The 16,283-nt window shown below is 37.2% G+C and overlaps 1 protein-coding gene across 1 annotated transcript in view; it reads left to right on the forward strand.

Annotated features, from left to right (window-relative positions):
- ALDH1L2 (aldehyde dehydrogenase 1 family member L2) overlaps positions 1-16,283 on the forward strand; it is an 81,576-nt gene that overhangs the window by 12,596 nt on the left and 52,697 nt on the right. Inside the window, exons 3-4 of the mRNA XM_044679141.1 lie at positions 8,574-8,718; positions 15,887-16,121. Of these exons, the coding sequence (XP_044535076.1) occupies positions 8,574-8,718; positions 15,887-16,121 (380 nt within the window). The remainder of the gene's footprint in view (positions 1-8,573; positions 8,719-15,886; positions 16,122-16,283) is intronic.

Consider the following 16,283-nt stretch of genomic DNA (forward strand, 5'->3'; position numbering starts at 1 on the left):
AGAGCCATAGCCTTTCCCTGTTTAGATTCAATAATTATTTTCAAATGTTATTAAATACTTTCGAAATGATTTCTTGGAATAGTTGATGGAACTAACTATAAAACCAGATTTCAAATATATTATTTGGGGATTATCTATGTATATGTTGTATATATAATTATTAGTATATATATTAATATGTAATTGTATACAAGGTATAAATATTAGGCATATATACCTACATACATACATATATATATTATATATACCTATACACACACATACAGGTATCCCTTCTACACTGAGGAGGTTAAGATGCAATGCCCCTGCAGTCTGGAAAATCTGGGTAAAGTATTTGGTTTTCATGATCTTTTCACAAACTTAAACTTTTTACTTATTTTAACTTTTAGAAATAAGTTCTTTATCTTTATGGTATTAAAGTATGATATTAAAAGATAAAAATATATTGATATTATACAATACTATACATTACTTTATGCTTTTCTGAGTTTCTAAACTTTTTCTATGCTGTCTGCTGGCCTTCATGTATTGTTTGTGACTTCTGCAAAACTCTCCCAAAATTTCCATTTAATTTCTTGTGCCAGCCTGCAATATATTGAAATCTCAATAGGGGAAAGTTGCAATGTGGGACATATATACATATATACATATATATACATATATATACATACATATATACATACACACACCTATATAGATTTATACAGAGAGATATAGCTACATAGATTCCTATAGATATATATGCACCTACATAGATTTTATATATACCTATATATGTAGATTTATATAGATATATGCACCTGTATATAATTATATGTTTATGTAGAGATATACCTATATAGATAGATATATGTCTATATAGATTTATATACCTATAGAGATATATACACCTATATAGATTTGTATAGATACATATACCTGTATATGTTTATTTAGATATTTACATAGGTATATGCACCTATATAGAATTATATATACCTATATTAGTTCATATAGATATATACATATATATATTTATCTAGATAAATATACACATATATAGATTGATATAGATAGATACACACACATATATATACCCATATAGATATATATCTATGTAGATTTATATAGATATATACCCCTATATAGATTTAGATAGATAGATAGATAGATAGATATACCTATATAGATTTAGAGAGAGAAATGCCCGAATAGATAGCTGTATGTTTACATAGGTGTATATAGGTGTATGTACACTTATATAGATTTATGTATCTATACACACACCTATATAGATTTTATAGGTACATATACCTATATATGTTTATATAAATATATACCCATATAGATTTTATAGCTATATGTACACCTATATAGATTTAAAGAGAGAGATAGCTATATAGATTTATAAAGATATATTTACCTATATAGATTTATATAGATATATACACCCATATAGATTTATATATATACACCTATGTAGATATATATATATACACACATATATAGAGATATATACCTATATATGTTTATATAGATACCTACATAGATTTATATACCTATATAGATATATAGATTTCTATATAAACTTGTCTCCCTGCCTCCCTCTCTCCCTTCTCCCCTCCATTCTTCACATCACCAACCTTGATGAATAAATTTGTTCATGTCCCTTGCTTAAAACCTTTTAAGTATATTACCCCCACCCACCCCCACTGACTCCAAAATCATGTATTAAACCTGTAGCTGAGCATCAAAGACCCACTATACTATTACATCTGTTATTCTTTTTTTTTTTATTAATTTTTTACTTTTAGAAAAGTTTTCTATGGTTACATAATTCATATTTTTACTTTACTCTTCACCCCCTCAAATCCCCCCCCCCCCCGGTAACTCGCATTTCCACTGGTTTTAACATGTGTAGTCAGTCAAGACTTATTTACATATTATTGATAGTTACATTGATGTGGTCCTTTCAGGTCTACATCCTCAATCATGTCCTCATCAACCCAAGTGTTTAAGCAGTTGTTTTTCTTCTGTGTTTCCTCTCCTGTAGTTCTTCCTCTGAATGTGGGTAGCATTATTTTCCATAAATCCCTCAGAATTGTCTTGGGTCATTGCATTGCTGCTAGTACAGATGTCCATTACATTCGATTTTACCACAGTGTATCAGTCTCTGTGTAAAACGTTCTTCTGGCTCTGCTCCTTTCTTTCTTTCTTTTTTTTAGGTTAATATAATTTTTTCCCATTTAATAATTTTTATTTTTTAGAAAAGTTAACATGGTTACATGATTCATGCTCTTACTTTCCCCTTCACCCCCCGACTCCCTCCCTCCCATAGCTGATGCGCATTTGCACTGGTTTTAACATGTGTCATTGATCAAGACCTATTTCCAAATTGTTGATAGTTGCATTGGTGTGATAGTTTTGAGTCTACATCCCCAATCATGTCTGCCTCAACCCATGTGTTCAAGCAGTTGTTTTTTCTTATGTTTCCACTCCTGCAGTTCTTCCTCTGAATGTGGGTAGCGTTCTTTACCATAAGTTCCTCAGAACTGTCCTGGGTCATTGCATTGCTGCTAGTACAGAAGTCCATTACATTCGATTTTATCACAGTGTATCAGTCTCTGTGTACAATGTTCTTCTGGCTCTGCTCCTTTCACTCTGCATCAATTCCTGGAGGTCTTTCCAGTTCATATGGAATTCCTCCAGTTTATTATTCCTTTGAGCACAATAGTATTCCATCACCAACATATACCACAATTTATTCAATCATTCCCCAATTGAAGGACATACCCTCACTTTCCAGTTTTTTGCCACCACAAAGAGTGCAGCTATAAATATTTTTGTTCAAGTCTGTTTATCTATGATCTCTTTGGGGTACAAACCCAGCAATGGAATGGCTGGATCAAAGGGTAGGCAGTCTTTTACAGCTCTTTGGGCATAATTCCAAATTGCCATGCAGAATGGTTGGATCAGTGCACAACTCCTCTAGCAGTGCATTAATGTCCCAATTTTTGCTACATTTCCTCCAACATTCATTACTCTCCCCTGCTATCATTTTAGCCAATCTGCTAGGTGTGAGGTGATACCTTAGAGTTTTTTCATTTGCATTTCTCTAATTATTAGAGATTTAGAACACTTTCTCATGTGCTTATTGATAGTTTTGATTTCTTTATCAGAAAATTGCCTATTCATGTCCCTTGCCCATTTATCAATTGGGGAATGGCTTGATTTTTTATACAATTGATTTAGTTCCTTGTATATTTGAGTAATTAGACCTCTGTCAGAATTTTTTGTTATAAAGATTTTTTCCCAGTTTGTTGTTTCCCTTCTGATTTTGGTTGCATTGTTTTTGTTTGTACAACCCCTTTTTAATTTAATATAATCAAAATTATTTATTTTACATTTTGTAATTTTTTCTAACTCTTGCTTGGTTTTAAAATCTTTCGCTTCTCAGAGATCTGACAAGTATACTATTCTGTGTTCACTTAACTTATTTATAGTTTCCCTCTTTATATTCAAGTCGTTCACCCATTCTGAATTTATCTTGGTGTAGGTTGTGAGATGTTGATCTAAACCTAATCTCTCCCATATTGTTTTCCAATTTTCCCAGCAGTTTTTGTCAAATAGAGGATTTTTGTCCCAAAAGTTGGGCTCTTTGGGTTTATCATACACTGTCTTGCTGATGTCACTTACCCCAAGTCTATTCCACTGATCCTCCCTTCTGTCTCTTAGCCAGTACCATATCGTTTTGATGACCCCTGCTTTATAGTATAGCTTAATATCTGGTACTGCTAGGCCACCTTCCTTCATGTTTTTTTTTCATTATTTCCCTTGATATTCTTGATCTTTTGTTCTTCCAAATAAACTTTGTTATAGTTTTTTCTAATTCAGTAAAAATGTTTTTTGGTAGTTTGATAGGTATGGCACTAAATAAGTAAATTAATTTGGGTAGAATGGTCATTTTTATTATGTTATCTCATCCTACCCATGAGCAATCAATGTTTTTCAATTGTTTAGATCTAGTTGTAATTGTTTGGAAAGTGTTTTGTAGTTATGTTTGTATAATTCCTGTGTTTGTTTTGGTAGATAGATTCCTAAGTATTTTATATTGTCTAGGGTGATTTTAAATGGTGTTTCTCTTTCTACCTCTTGCTACTGTGATGTGTTGGAAATATATAGAAATGCTGATGATTTATGTGCATTTATTTTGTATCCTGCAACTTTGCTAAAGTTGTTGATTATTTCTACAAGCTTCTTAGTTGATTCTCTAGGATTTTTTAAGTAGACCATCATATCATCTGCAAACAGTGATAGCTTAGTCTCCTCGTTGCCTATTTTGATACCTTCAATTTCTTTTTCTTCTCTAATTGCAACTGCTAGTGTTTCTAGTACAATGTTAAATAATAGAGGTGATAATGGGCATCCTTTGGAAAGGCTTCTAATTTATCTCCATTGCATATGATGCTTGTTGATGGTTTAAGATATATACTGTTTATTATTTTTAGGAAAGGACCTTCTATTCCTATACTTTCTAGTGTTTTCAGTAGGAATGGGTATTGTATTTTGTCAAAGGCTTTTTCAGCCTTTTTCAGATTATTGAGATAATCATGTGGTTTTTGTTGGTTTGCTTGTTGATGTGGTCAATTATGTGGATGGTTTTCCTAATGTTGAACCATCCACCTGATCATGATGGGTAACCCTCTTGATCACTTGCTGGAGTCTTTTTGCTATTATTCTGTTTAAGATTTTTGCATCTATGTTCATTAAGGAGATTGGTCTGTAGTTTTCTTTCTCTGTTTTTGATCTACCTGGCTTTGGAAGCAGTACCATATTTGTGTCATAAAAGGAATTTGGTAAGACTCCTTCTTTGCTTATTATATCAAATAATTTGTATTGTATTGGGATTAATTGTTCTTTGAATGTTTGATAGAATTCACTTGTGAATCCATCAGGCCCTGGGGATTTTTTCTTAGGGAGTACTTTGAAGGCTTGTTCAATTTTTTTTCTGATATTGGATTATTTAAGTATTCTATTTCTTCTACTGTTAATCTAGGCAATTTATATTTTTGTAAATATTCATCCATATCATCTAGATTGCCAAATTTATTGCCATATAATTGGGCAAAATAATTTTTAATGATTGCCTTAATTTCCTCTTCATTCCCCAATTGAAGGGCATACCCTCATTTTCCATCCCTGGTTTTTTGGTCATCCTTCTCTTTCTGGTCTGATTTTCTTTGTAGATCATCTTTTGCCTTCTTTGCTTCATTTTCAAGCTGGCCAATTCTGGCTTTTAAGACTTTATTTTCTTGTTTTAGTTCTTGTATTTCCTTTTTCTAATTGTCTTTAGCCTCTCTTGATTGCTTTTTGAGTTCCTGAAGTTCTTGAGTTAATTGAATTTTAAATTCTTGAGTTAATTGAATTTTGAGATCTTCCAAAGCCTGTGTCCAGTTTGATGGAACTACTTCCTCTTCTTCTATTTCTATTTTATTTGCTCTCTTTTCACTTCCTTGAAAGAAGCTGTCAGTTGTCATTTCTTTTCTCTTTTTCTGTTGCTTACTCATATTTTTTCATTCCTTGTTCTGCTAGTTTGAGCAGATGTATTTAATGATCTTTGATGAAAGATCTTCCCTTGGCTGGCAATGGAGGTTTGTAGTTACTTTCTCTGCCCTCTGAAGACTTCTTGTCTGTCCAATTGTTGGGATTAATCCTGTACTGATTGGATTAATCTTACTGCTTAATCTACCCTGAGGCTAAAACCTTGAGGGGAAGGAAAAACAAACAAAAAACCCCCCAAAACGTGGGGGGACAAGAAGGAGCATTTTTGCTGAACTGAGCTCTCCAGGGTCCCCCTGCACTGTCCACTGTGTTTGATCTGGTTTTCTTTCCTCTTGAAGCCCTGCATTCTCTATCTCGGTATGAGGAAGCTAAGCTGCCTGCAATCTGGGGTTTGTCTCTCTTTAAGCCACCATCTTCTGGGCGCTTTTGCTGTGTTTCTCTTGTTTTCTCCTTCAGTCACCTCTCCAATGCCTGTGTTTAACTCCCCGAGTCTGGTGCAAGCAAGGCCCTCTCTCCTGACCAGTGTGCCCACTGGCCCTGAGATTTCCTGGGCCGCTGGAGACTCCACACATCACATTGGGGAGGCATCCTGGGATTCCCCTTCTATGCCCTCAGACCTGACAGTTCAAGAATTGAAGCCTTTTTCTTGGCATACCTCTTTAGTTATGCTGCAGGAGGGTTACCCCTGCTCTGTCCCGTTATTAGATTTGGTCCTCTTTCTTCTCAAAGCACATTGTTTTCTATCTTGGTGTGTAAGGGTGCAGAGGTTTTAAGATTTGCTCCGTCTAAGCTACCATCTTCCCAGAAACCTACATCTGGTATTCTTAAACTCCCAAGTTGATGGGCAAAGTCTCAGACAGGTACCATGTCTTTTTCAGGAAAGTTTAAAAAAAATTTTTTTTAATTAATATTGGCAGACCAACCCTACCTCCCCACATACACTTATCTCCAGCTACTAGAGAGATTTGCCATAGACCACAAGTCTTCCAGGGAAAGTATGAGGAAAAGGGACCTGGGCACTTTCTCAGGGAATAGCCTCTGGAGAAACTTACAGTGACATGTCCAAGGATTCTCATCAACAGAGATTCCCTTTCTCTCTGCCGCCTACCAAAAACAACACAAATTTCTGCAAAGCTAGGATAGCAGTGATTATATGACTACTAATGGAGAGGTTATTCTTCCTCATTTAATTCTCCATTAATCTCCATCCCCAAATTTATCCCTAAATATGCCCACAAAAGTGTAAGAGGGTTGGCGCTCAGCCTTGTAACAATGGGGACAGTTCCCTGTTCTCATCCTTCCTGTTGTCCCTGACCATGGTGCTGACCCAGTAAGATTGTAAAAAGGAATTCTTAATTCCTTTTCTAATTTAATGGGGGACCTGGAGGTCCTCTTACTATAGAGATGTTTAAGGATAAACCAGCCCACAGTGACAAGAAGTAGAAACCATAGATTCAGGAAGGAGGAACCATAGAGACAGGAAGTAAGGTAGGAGGAGGTTATAAAAGGGGCCCAGCATGAGTTGGTTGGCCTGTCAGTTGCTAACAGTTAAGGAGGGGTCAGTTGCTGACAGTTAGGGCTGGCAGTTGTGGGGAAGTTGGCTGCTAGGTGTGAATTGGTCAGTCATTGGGGGTTGGCTGCTAGTGGTGTGGGTTGGTGATTAGTTGGTAGTTGGCATTTAGTTGCTGGAATACAAAAAGCAAGCCTGAGCTTACTGAGAGAGCTTTTGGCTTTGGTCTTTAGAGGGCTTTTTGCCTTTTGGTTTGGGCTGTTAGGGTTTTTTCCCTTCCTTGAAATTTTTGGAAGGTGGCTGGTCTTTGTTGAAAGACCTAATTGGGGTTGGATTAAACACTGATTGGGTTGGTTTTGATTGGGCCGGATTGGATTGGAACTTTGTGGAGTGGTTGTTATTAGCAATAGTTATAGGCAGTTATAGGTAGATATAGACAGGTATAGGTAGTTATAGGATAAGTAGTATAGACATTAGGAAATTATCTTTCTCTACCTCTTTCCTATATTTCTCTCCTTTATTATATTCATTTTACTATATTCTTTTACTATCTCTATTTTAATTAAACTAAATTGTTAATTGTTAAAAAGCTGCTAGAAGTTTTCATTTCTCTGACTTAAAGGTATAATATTAATTTACGACTCTACTATATTCTCATTAAAACTTAAATTATTAAAAGCTGCTCTCTTATTTTGTCAAAACCCTTATTTTAACCCATACAGACTCAACCTTAATATGCACTGTTTTTGCCAAACTTGGACATTCACTGATCCCTGCTATTATCTTGCCTCTCCTATAAGCATATTTTTACTTGGGTTACCCTCCATGCCTGAAATGATCTCCCCCCATACTTCTGCTAGTTAAAATCTGCCGCTTCCTTCAAGCCCAATTCAGGGTTATTTCACTAACCACCTTCTCCTTACCTTCCAGTGTGAAGAGATATTTCCTCTCTTTTTTCTCTTTATCTGCGCCTTTCCTGTATACTTGTACCATAAATAATCATGCATACATATATAATTTATACTTTTTTAAACCCTTACCATCCATTGTAGAAGGCAGAAGAGTGGAAAGGGCTAATGGGGGCTAAAAGACTTGCCCAGGGTCACACCGCTAAGAAGTATCTGAGGCTAGATTTGAACCTAGCACCTCCCATCTCTGGGACTGGTTCTAAATCCACTAAGTCACCTAGCTGTCCCCCATCCCATATATATACTTTTTTCTCACTTGCTAGTTTCAAGTCTTACCTTTATTTAACTAGTCATGTGACTTTGGGCAAGTCATTTAAGAACCTGGAGTCTCAACTTCTTCATGTGGAAAAGGGATAATCACTTATCCTACCTCATAGGATTGTTGTATAAAAACTACTTTGTAAACCTGTAAATTACTACCAAGATAGCAAGCCTATTATTTTTGTCTTGTCTATGGACCGAGTGGATCCATAAAATTATTTTTGTATAGCAAATAATTTGTTATTCATTTCCCCCTATTACTTCTAAAATGTCAAAATATGATTATTTCCCAGGTTTATTATAAAAATAAGTTGAAGTTGGCACTAATAGGCCAGAGTCTCTTTGGGCAAGAAGTCTATAGCCACCTCCAGAAAGAAGGCCATCGAGTCGTTGGAGTGTTCACAGTTCCAGACAAGGATGGGAAAGCTGATCCATTAGGTAAGTGTACTTTAGAATAATTCATTTCCTTTCCTAAAGAAGATAATTTTCTGGTTTTGGTTGTTTTATGCCAGTTATGGCCACTTGAAAGTCATTTTTTATTGCCATTCAATAAACATTTATTAGCACCTACCTTTGCAGAGCATTTTATTTGGTTCTAGAAGGATGTGCAACCACAGTTGTAAGTATCCTCAGAAGTCACCTAAACCATCCACTGAACAAAAATTCAAAGTTCAAATAAAATTTTTGCCCTGACCTCAAAGAATTTAAATCCAAGTGGGCAGATATGGTAAATGTACAAATAACTTTAACAAAATACATTATAAATGCATTATATATAAATATAATAAAATTTAACTCATTTTAATACAAATTAAATACATTTTAAAATAATACAGAAAGATGTGAGGAAAATGTTTTGTGAAGACCAAGGATAGAAACTGTTGGAGAGGGAGATGCGAGGTGGCTCAAGGGATACAGTGCTAGACCTAGAGACTAGGCAGAAGAGTGAAAAGGACTAGACAGTGGAGGTTAAGGGACTTGCCCAGAGTCACCCAATGAAGAAGAATCTGAGGTCAGGTTTGAACCTGGAACCTCTCATCTCTAGGCCTGGCTCTCTATCCACTGAGCCATCTAGCTGCAAACCCCCTTCCCTTTATTTATTTTGATAATAAATAAACTTAGATTTCCCTTTCCTTTTTTTAAAGTAAAAATGTTATGGAATAAATTTAACATTAAAAGTGATTTAGTTTTAGCCTGAATACTGAGTGGAAGTGCCAAAGAACTTCTGCTATATGGTAACTGGTAAAATCTTTTTTTTTTTTTTAAGACTGAATATTCCTACCTCACCCAAGCTGGAAGTTTAATGGCCACTAGTGGTCTGGATACTGATACTGATCAGCATGAAAGCTTAAGGGGCAGGGAGGTGGCCCACTGGATAATGTGCCTGGAGCCAAGAAGACTCATCTTCATGAGTTCAACTTTGGCCTCAACCTCTAGTTGTGTGACCCTGGGCAAGTCAATTAACCTTGTTTGCCTTGGTTTTCTCATCTGTAAAATGAGCTGAAGAAGAAAATGACAAACTGTGTAATTAGAATTTTGTACCCTTGAACTACATTTCCCAGCATTCCTCTTTTGTCCCCACATTATGTCCTTATACTTTGTAGATAAAGTTTTGTGTAACCCCGCCTTCTCTCTCTCTTCTCCCACTTTTGATCAGGGAAACTGCTTTTTACTCAGGCTATTACTTTCCTCTACTTCAAGTGATTATTAATAAATCTAATAAAACATAATGCTTGGAATGATTGGATATTAATTTGTAATCTTACAAAACTACTCCAGTATCTTGGCCAAGAAAACTCAAATGGGCTCACAAAGAGTTGGACACAGCTGAAACAACCAAACAACAGCTTGGAAGATTTAACCTGCTCCTTTTTTTGACTTGGGCGGGTTAACTCTTCCTTAGGCAATCTGGTAGTCCTCCATTCCCAAGGGACCCACCATATTGGTGTTGGACTTAATATAAGACCTTAGTGGCCTTAACCCAGATGCAACTCAGAACTCCCAAGCTGAGTCAATCCACCAGCCTCAGCCTCCGTCTATTGCATGAATTAAGGGACATACCACCACACTGGCTTTTTTTTTTTTTGAGGATTTCAAAATCCAATTATTATTTGAGTCCTGCAATTACTCTGCCAAAGTAGGTTTAATCTTAGAAGTTAAAAAAAGGCATAACAATTCTAATGCATTTATGGCTTCTGAAATTCAATCTATTCTTTCACAACTGGTTATTAAATAACTTTAATTAAGGAGCAACCAAGCATAAATATTCATTTAATCTAATTACAATTTTCCACCTTGCTAGGTAGTTAATGTTTAAGCTCATCACCTCTTGTTCTTATGCTGTAATGTCCACACCATTAATCACCAGCAAAGAAATACAGATCTATCAAGAGCAAAAAAGAGCCTAGAGAATGGAGATCTGTGTTTAACCCTTGGTTGTGATAGCAATTCTTTCTGGGATAAGTCGCTTCCTATGTGTTTTGTGGTCAGGATGTGCCCTGGGAAGAGCCCTGGTTTTCTATGCATGTAAAGGTCCTGGCTTATATATCCTGACTCTGTCATCTTTCTTACCATCTCTACCATCTTGAACAAGTCAATTTAATTCTCTACCCTTCTGTTTTCTCATCTGCAGAAAGATGGAGTTGAACTTTTTGTTTCATTTTTAATTTAACTTAATTAAAATTTTTTAGAACTCTTACTTTCTTTTTTTTTTAAACCCTTAACCTCTGTGTATTGGCTCATAGGTAGAAGAGTGGTAAGGGTGGGCAATAGGGCCATTGGCCCATAAGTGACTTGCCCAGGGTCACACAGCTGGGAAGTGTCTGAGGCCAGATTTGAACCTAGGACCTCCCATCTCTAGGCCTGGCTCTCAATCCACTGAGCTACCCAGTTGCCCCCTGAACTCTTACTTTCTATCTTGGTAACAACTCCAAAAAAGAACAAGGACTAGGCAGTCAGCACTAAGTGACTTACCCAAGGTCACACAGTAGTTAACAAAGGCTTTTTTTTTTTTTGAGGACTTGAAAATCCAGTTATTATTTGGGTTCTGCAATTACTCTGCCAAAGTAGGTTTAATCTTAGTAGTTAGAAATTTAGAAGTATCCAAGGCCAGATTTGAACCCAGGTCTGGCTCTCTATTCACTAGGCAACCTAGCTGCCCCTCAACTAAGTTCTAAGGTTTTGTCCTACTCTGAACACTTATGATCCCCTGACCTTTGTAAATTGAGTTTAATAAATGCTGTATTTGAGAGGCAGCATGCTGCTTCTTTGGATAAAAGGGCTGGTCTTGGAGTTGGGAAGATCTAGATTCAAGTCCTCCCTTGACACAAACTAACTACATGACAGGGGCAAGTCCTTTGACCTCTTGGGGCCCTTAGTGATAGATGAACTACATCCCTTGATGATGGTTGAGGGTTGGAATAACTCATTCCACTGATGAAATCTTAGCTCTGGACCATCACCCACTCTCCCACCCCCCCAAAAGTCACCATGCTTACCTTTCTTGGGCCTTTGGCCCATAAGCTAACAAACCCATTTTTCCTTATGAGCAACTCCTTAGTTGTACTTGAGGTGGGTTTGAAGATCCAGGGAGGACCAGGGTTCCCAAGGTGAACTGAGAGATAGATAGCATCATAAAAGTGAAAAATGTCAGCTCACCTCCATCTGGTTTCCCAGAATGGCGTAAAGAAAAATGGATTGTTTTATACTACTTGACATCTCCATCATTTGCATTATAATGGACTTCATTATCGGTTAAGTATCTTGAGTGTCACAGATGGAAATGCTCTATTAATGGAGAATTTTTTTCCCCATTGGATTTAAGAGCCTGAATGGATCTTAGAGGTTATCTTGCCCAAATCCTTTATTTTACAGGGAGACAACTGAGGGCCAAGGATGCAAAGTAACTTCCCTAAGGTCATGCTCATGATTAGTAGCCCAGCCCAGACTTTTGAACCCAGACTCCAGAGCCAGTGCTTCCCGAGTGCACACTGCTGCCATCTTGTCATCTTCTTTTTCCAAGATACAGTAGATCAGAGCATTGGACCTGGTCTCAGGAAGACCGAAATAAATCCAGCCTCAGACACTTACTAGCTATGTGATGCTGGGCAAGTCAGTCAATCTTGTTTGCCTCCGTTCCTCATCTGTAAAACGAGGAGAATAATAGCACCTACCTAAAGATAAAATTAAGCAAAAATTGTAAAGCACTTTGAAAACCTGAAATAGCTAAATATAAACACTAGCTATTATTGCTGTTGCTGCAATCATTTATAATCATATAATCATAACCACCATTTGCTGTGGTGATATGATCTTCTCTATTTTGAAAATTTTCTTAGAAACTAATTTCTGCTCTACAGCTAGATTTCTTTCTAATCTATTTAAAGATACATTTTTCCCCCTTGTGCCTCTAATGGTGTCTGAAGCAAAGAGGATATCTTTCAGTGGTTCTTATTCTTGTTCTGATTAAGCCAGATCTGGCTAACTCAGGGAGGAAAATGTCCCTAGGGATATATTACAAATATAATACAAATATATTACAAATGCCCCATTAGAATATAAACTCTTGGGGAAGCTATGTGGCTCGGTGGATAGAGAGATAGGCCTGGAGATGGGAGGTTCTGGGTTCAAATCTGGCCTTAAACACTTCCTAGATAGGTGACCCTGGGCAAGTCCCTTAACCCCCACTGTCCAGTCATTACTGCTCTTCTGCCTTGGAACCACTACACAGTATTGGTTCCAAGATGGAACGTAAGAGTTTTGAAAAAAAAGGATTTAAGCTCTTTGAGGGCAGGGACTGTCCTTCCTTTTGTTTGTATTTGTGTCCTCAGTACTTAGTACAATAGCTGTCATGTAAATGTCTGTTGGCTAACCTCCGAACCACTCAGACTAACTTGAAGAAAATGGTGAAAACTTGACGTGCTGAACTTATCGTCTGTGTGACTTGTGCAGGTTTCATATTTCCAGATTCTAGCCATAAACATGTGACTATACATGTGTTTGTAGGGTGAAGGTATAGCAAGATAGAGAGGTAGACAGGGAGGGAGGAAAGTAGACATAGATAGATGATAACTGGATTGGTAGAGAGATGGATGGACCAATAGAGGAGAAATGGATAGGGAGATGATAGAAAAATAGATAGAGGTGGATAGAGAGTTGATGATAAATGGATGGGTAGTTGATAGACGGAGAGGAGGGGAAGATTAAATAAATGGCTAAGTGGATGATTGATGGAGAGATGGATGGATGGATGGATGGATAGAGAGGTGGATAGTAGGTAGAGAGGTGGATGGATAGATCCAAGTGTTTTCTCATTCTGTAGTTCCTTCACTTCTCAGAGATTCATGGAGAATGATCTAATGCAGAGTGAAAAGAGCAGAACCAGGAGAATATTATACACAGTAATTGCAATATTGTAGAATGAGCAAATATGATTGACTCTGCTACTGGCAGCAATGCAATGATCCAGGACAGTTCTGAGGACTTATGACAAAGAACGCTATCCACCTCCAGAGAAAGAACTGTGGGAGTAGGAATGCAGAAAAAAAAAAAAAAACAGATGACTGATCACTTGACTATTTGGGTATATGACTTGGGGTTTTGGTTTTATAAGATTATTCACCTACAAAAATGAGTAATATGGAAATGTGTTTTGCTTGATAATCCATGTATAACCCAGGCTGAATTGCTTGTCAACTGGAGCAGGGAGGAAGAAGGAAGGGAGACAACATGAATCCTATAACTTTGGAAAACTTAAGTGGAAATTTGTTATTAAAATAAAATTTAATTTAAAAAGAAGTTCATGGAGAGTAGGTAGCAAAGTGGCTTAGTGGACTGAGAACAGGGCCCAGAGCTGGGAGGTCCTGGGTTCAAATCTGAACTCAGATACCTCCTAGCTGTGTGACCCTGGACAAGTCACTTAACCTGCATTGCCTAGCCCTTACCGCTCTTCTGCCTTAGAACCAATGCATAGTATTGATTCTAAGAGAGAAGGTAAGAGTTTGTTTGTTTGTTTTAAAATTCATGGAGACCAAAAATGTGCAACCTATTGTGGGCACAGGGACATGTAGTAAAGTCCTTGAACTGGAATCAGGAGGACATCGGTTCAAATCCCACTTCAGACATAACTGCCCATGACTATGAACAAAAGCATCACCTCTCTGACTCTGTTTCCTCAACTGTCAAATGTGGATGGATGATAATGCTTACAGTATTTCCCTCACAGGGCTAGTGTAATATGCAAATAAAATAATGTATTTAAGGTGCTTTGTAAACCTTAAAGTGCTATCTAAGCATCAGCTGTCATTTATTTTCCTTCGTGTTTCTGTGGCTGCTGTCATGGCGGTCAGTGAGCCATCCCTGGTCCCCTTGTGGTGAAATTCTGAGGGGCATTATACATACTGACAGTCTGGCAGCTGACTTCCTAGTCCTCCTAACAAAAAATATACAAGATTGAAAACTAGAGTTCTAAACTTTGTTTGATGATGATGATCAGAAGGACCCAGGGATGTTTCCTCAGAGATTCTCTGGCTAAGGGGAGGTGGAATGATCTATGATCTATGATTATATGATTATAGATCATAGGAGCATAGATTTAGATCCTGAAGGTCATCCAACACCTTCATTTTTACAGATAAGGAAACTGAGGCCTAGAACGATTAAGTAACTTGTTAAGAACAGGTCATAAGGGGGCAGCTGGGTAGCTCAGTGGTTTGAGAGTCAGGCCTAGAGATTGGAAGTTCTAAGTTCAAATCTGGCCTCAGACACTTCCCAGCTGTGTGGCCCTGGGCAAGTCACTTGACCCCCATTGTCTACCCTTACCTCTCTTCTGCCTTGGGGCCAATACACGGTACTGACTCCAAGATGGAAGGTAAGGGTTTAAAAAAAAGAAAAAGAATAGGTCATAAGTTGCAGAGCCATAAACTATCTTCAAAAGACTGAAAGGTTGTCATTTGGAAAAGGGATTAGCTTTGTCCTGTGTGCCTTCAGAGGACAAAAGTAGAAGCACGTGAATGGCACAGATAAGCTGATTTTAGCTCAGTGTGAAGAAAGGTCTCTTTAGTCAGAGCTGTTCAAAATTGGAATAGGTCTCCCGAGAAAACATTCTTTATCACTTCCTCCATGTCTCACCTGGAGGCTGGATGATCCCGTGGGGTGAAGGAGAGAAGGGGTGCAGAACAGATTCTTACATCACAGAACGCCCTGATATTAATGACGTCTGCATTCATTTTCTAATTCTGAAATCGCATATTTTGTTTATACCCCACAGCCATTATGGAATCAATACAATAAAAAAGTTTATGTGTCATTTCCTTCATGCTTCATGCCTTTCCTCTTATGAGCAAAATACCTTATGGTTTATAAAGCTATATAAAATGTGAACAAGCAATATGGAAACCAGGGGATATTTACCACTGAATTATAATAGAACAGGTCAAACTTTGGCCAAGATCTAAACTATTTTGGTAGCACTATTTCCTTGCCATTCTTTATTTTTCATTTTCTTATTTGGTATGTCATTTGAATATTACAGGTTTTTATGCAACTATATATTGTACTTTCATGAAACATTATTTCTTTAAAAAATCTTGCTTCTTCCCTGGCCCAGCTTTGGCTGCAGAGAAAGATGGAATCCCAGTGTTCAAGTTCCCCAGATGGAGAGTCAAAGGCAAGACCATCAAGGAAGTCATTGATGCCTACAGATCAGTAGGAGCTGAACTGAATGTGCTTCCCTTCTGCACACAGTTTATTCCCATGGATGTTATTGATTGCCCGAAGCATGGTTCTATTATTTATCATCCATCTATCCTTCCCCGTCACCGAGGAGCTTCTGCTATTAATTGGTGAGATGTCTATTAAAGATAGAAAAGATATTCATGTTCATTTCTATAAAGATAAGCATTTATCTGTTCTTTTAAAATAAACTTACTTTCTATCTTGGAGTCAATACTGTGTATGGGTTCCAAGGCAAAAGAGTGGTAAGGGCTCGGCATTGGGGGTTAAGT

Source organism: Gracilinanus agilis, chromosome 5 (genome assembly GCF_016433145.1).
Source record: "Gracilinanus agilis isolate LMUSP501 chromosome 5, AgileGrace, whole genome shotgun sequence".
NCBI lineage: Eukaryota > Metazoa > Chordata > Mammalia > Didelphimorphia > Didelphidae > Gracilinanus > Gracilinanus agilis.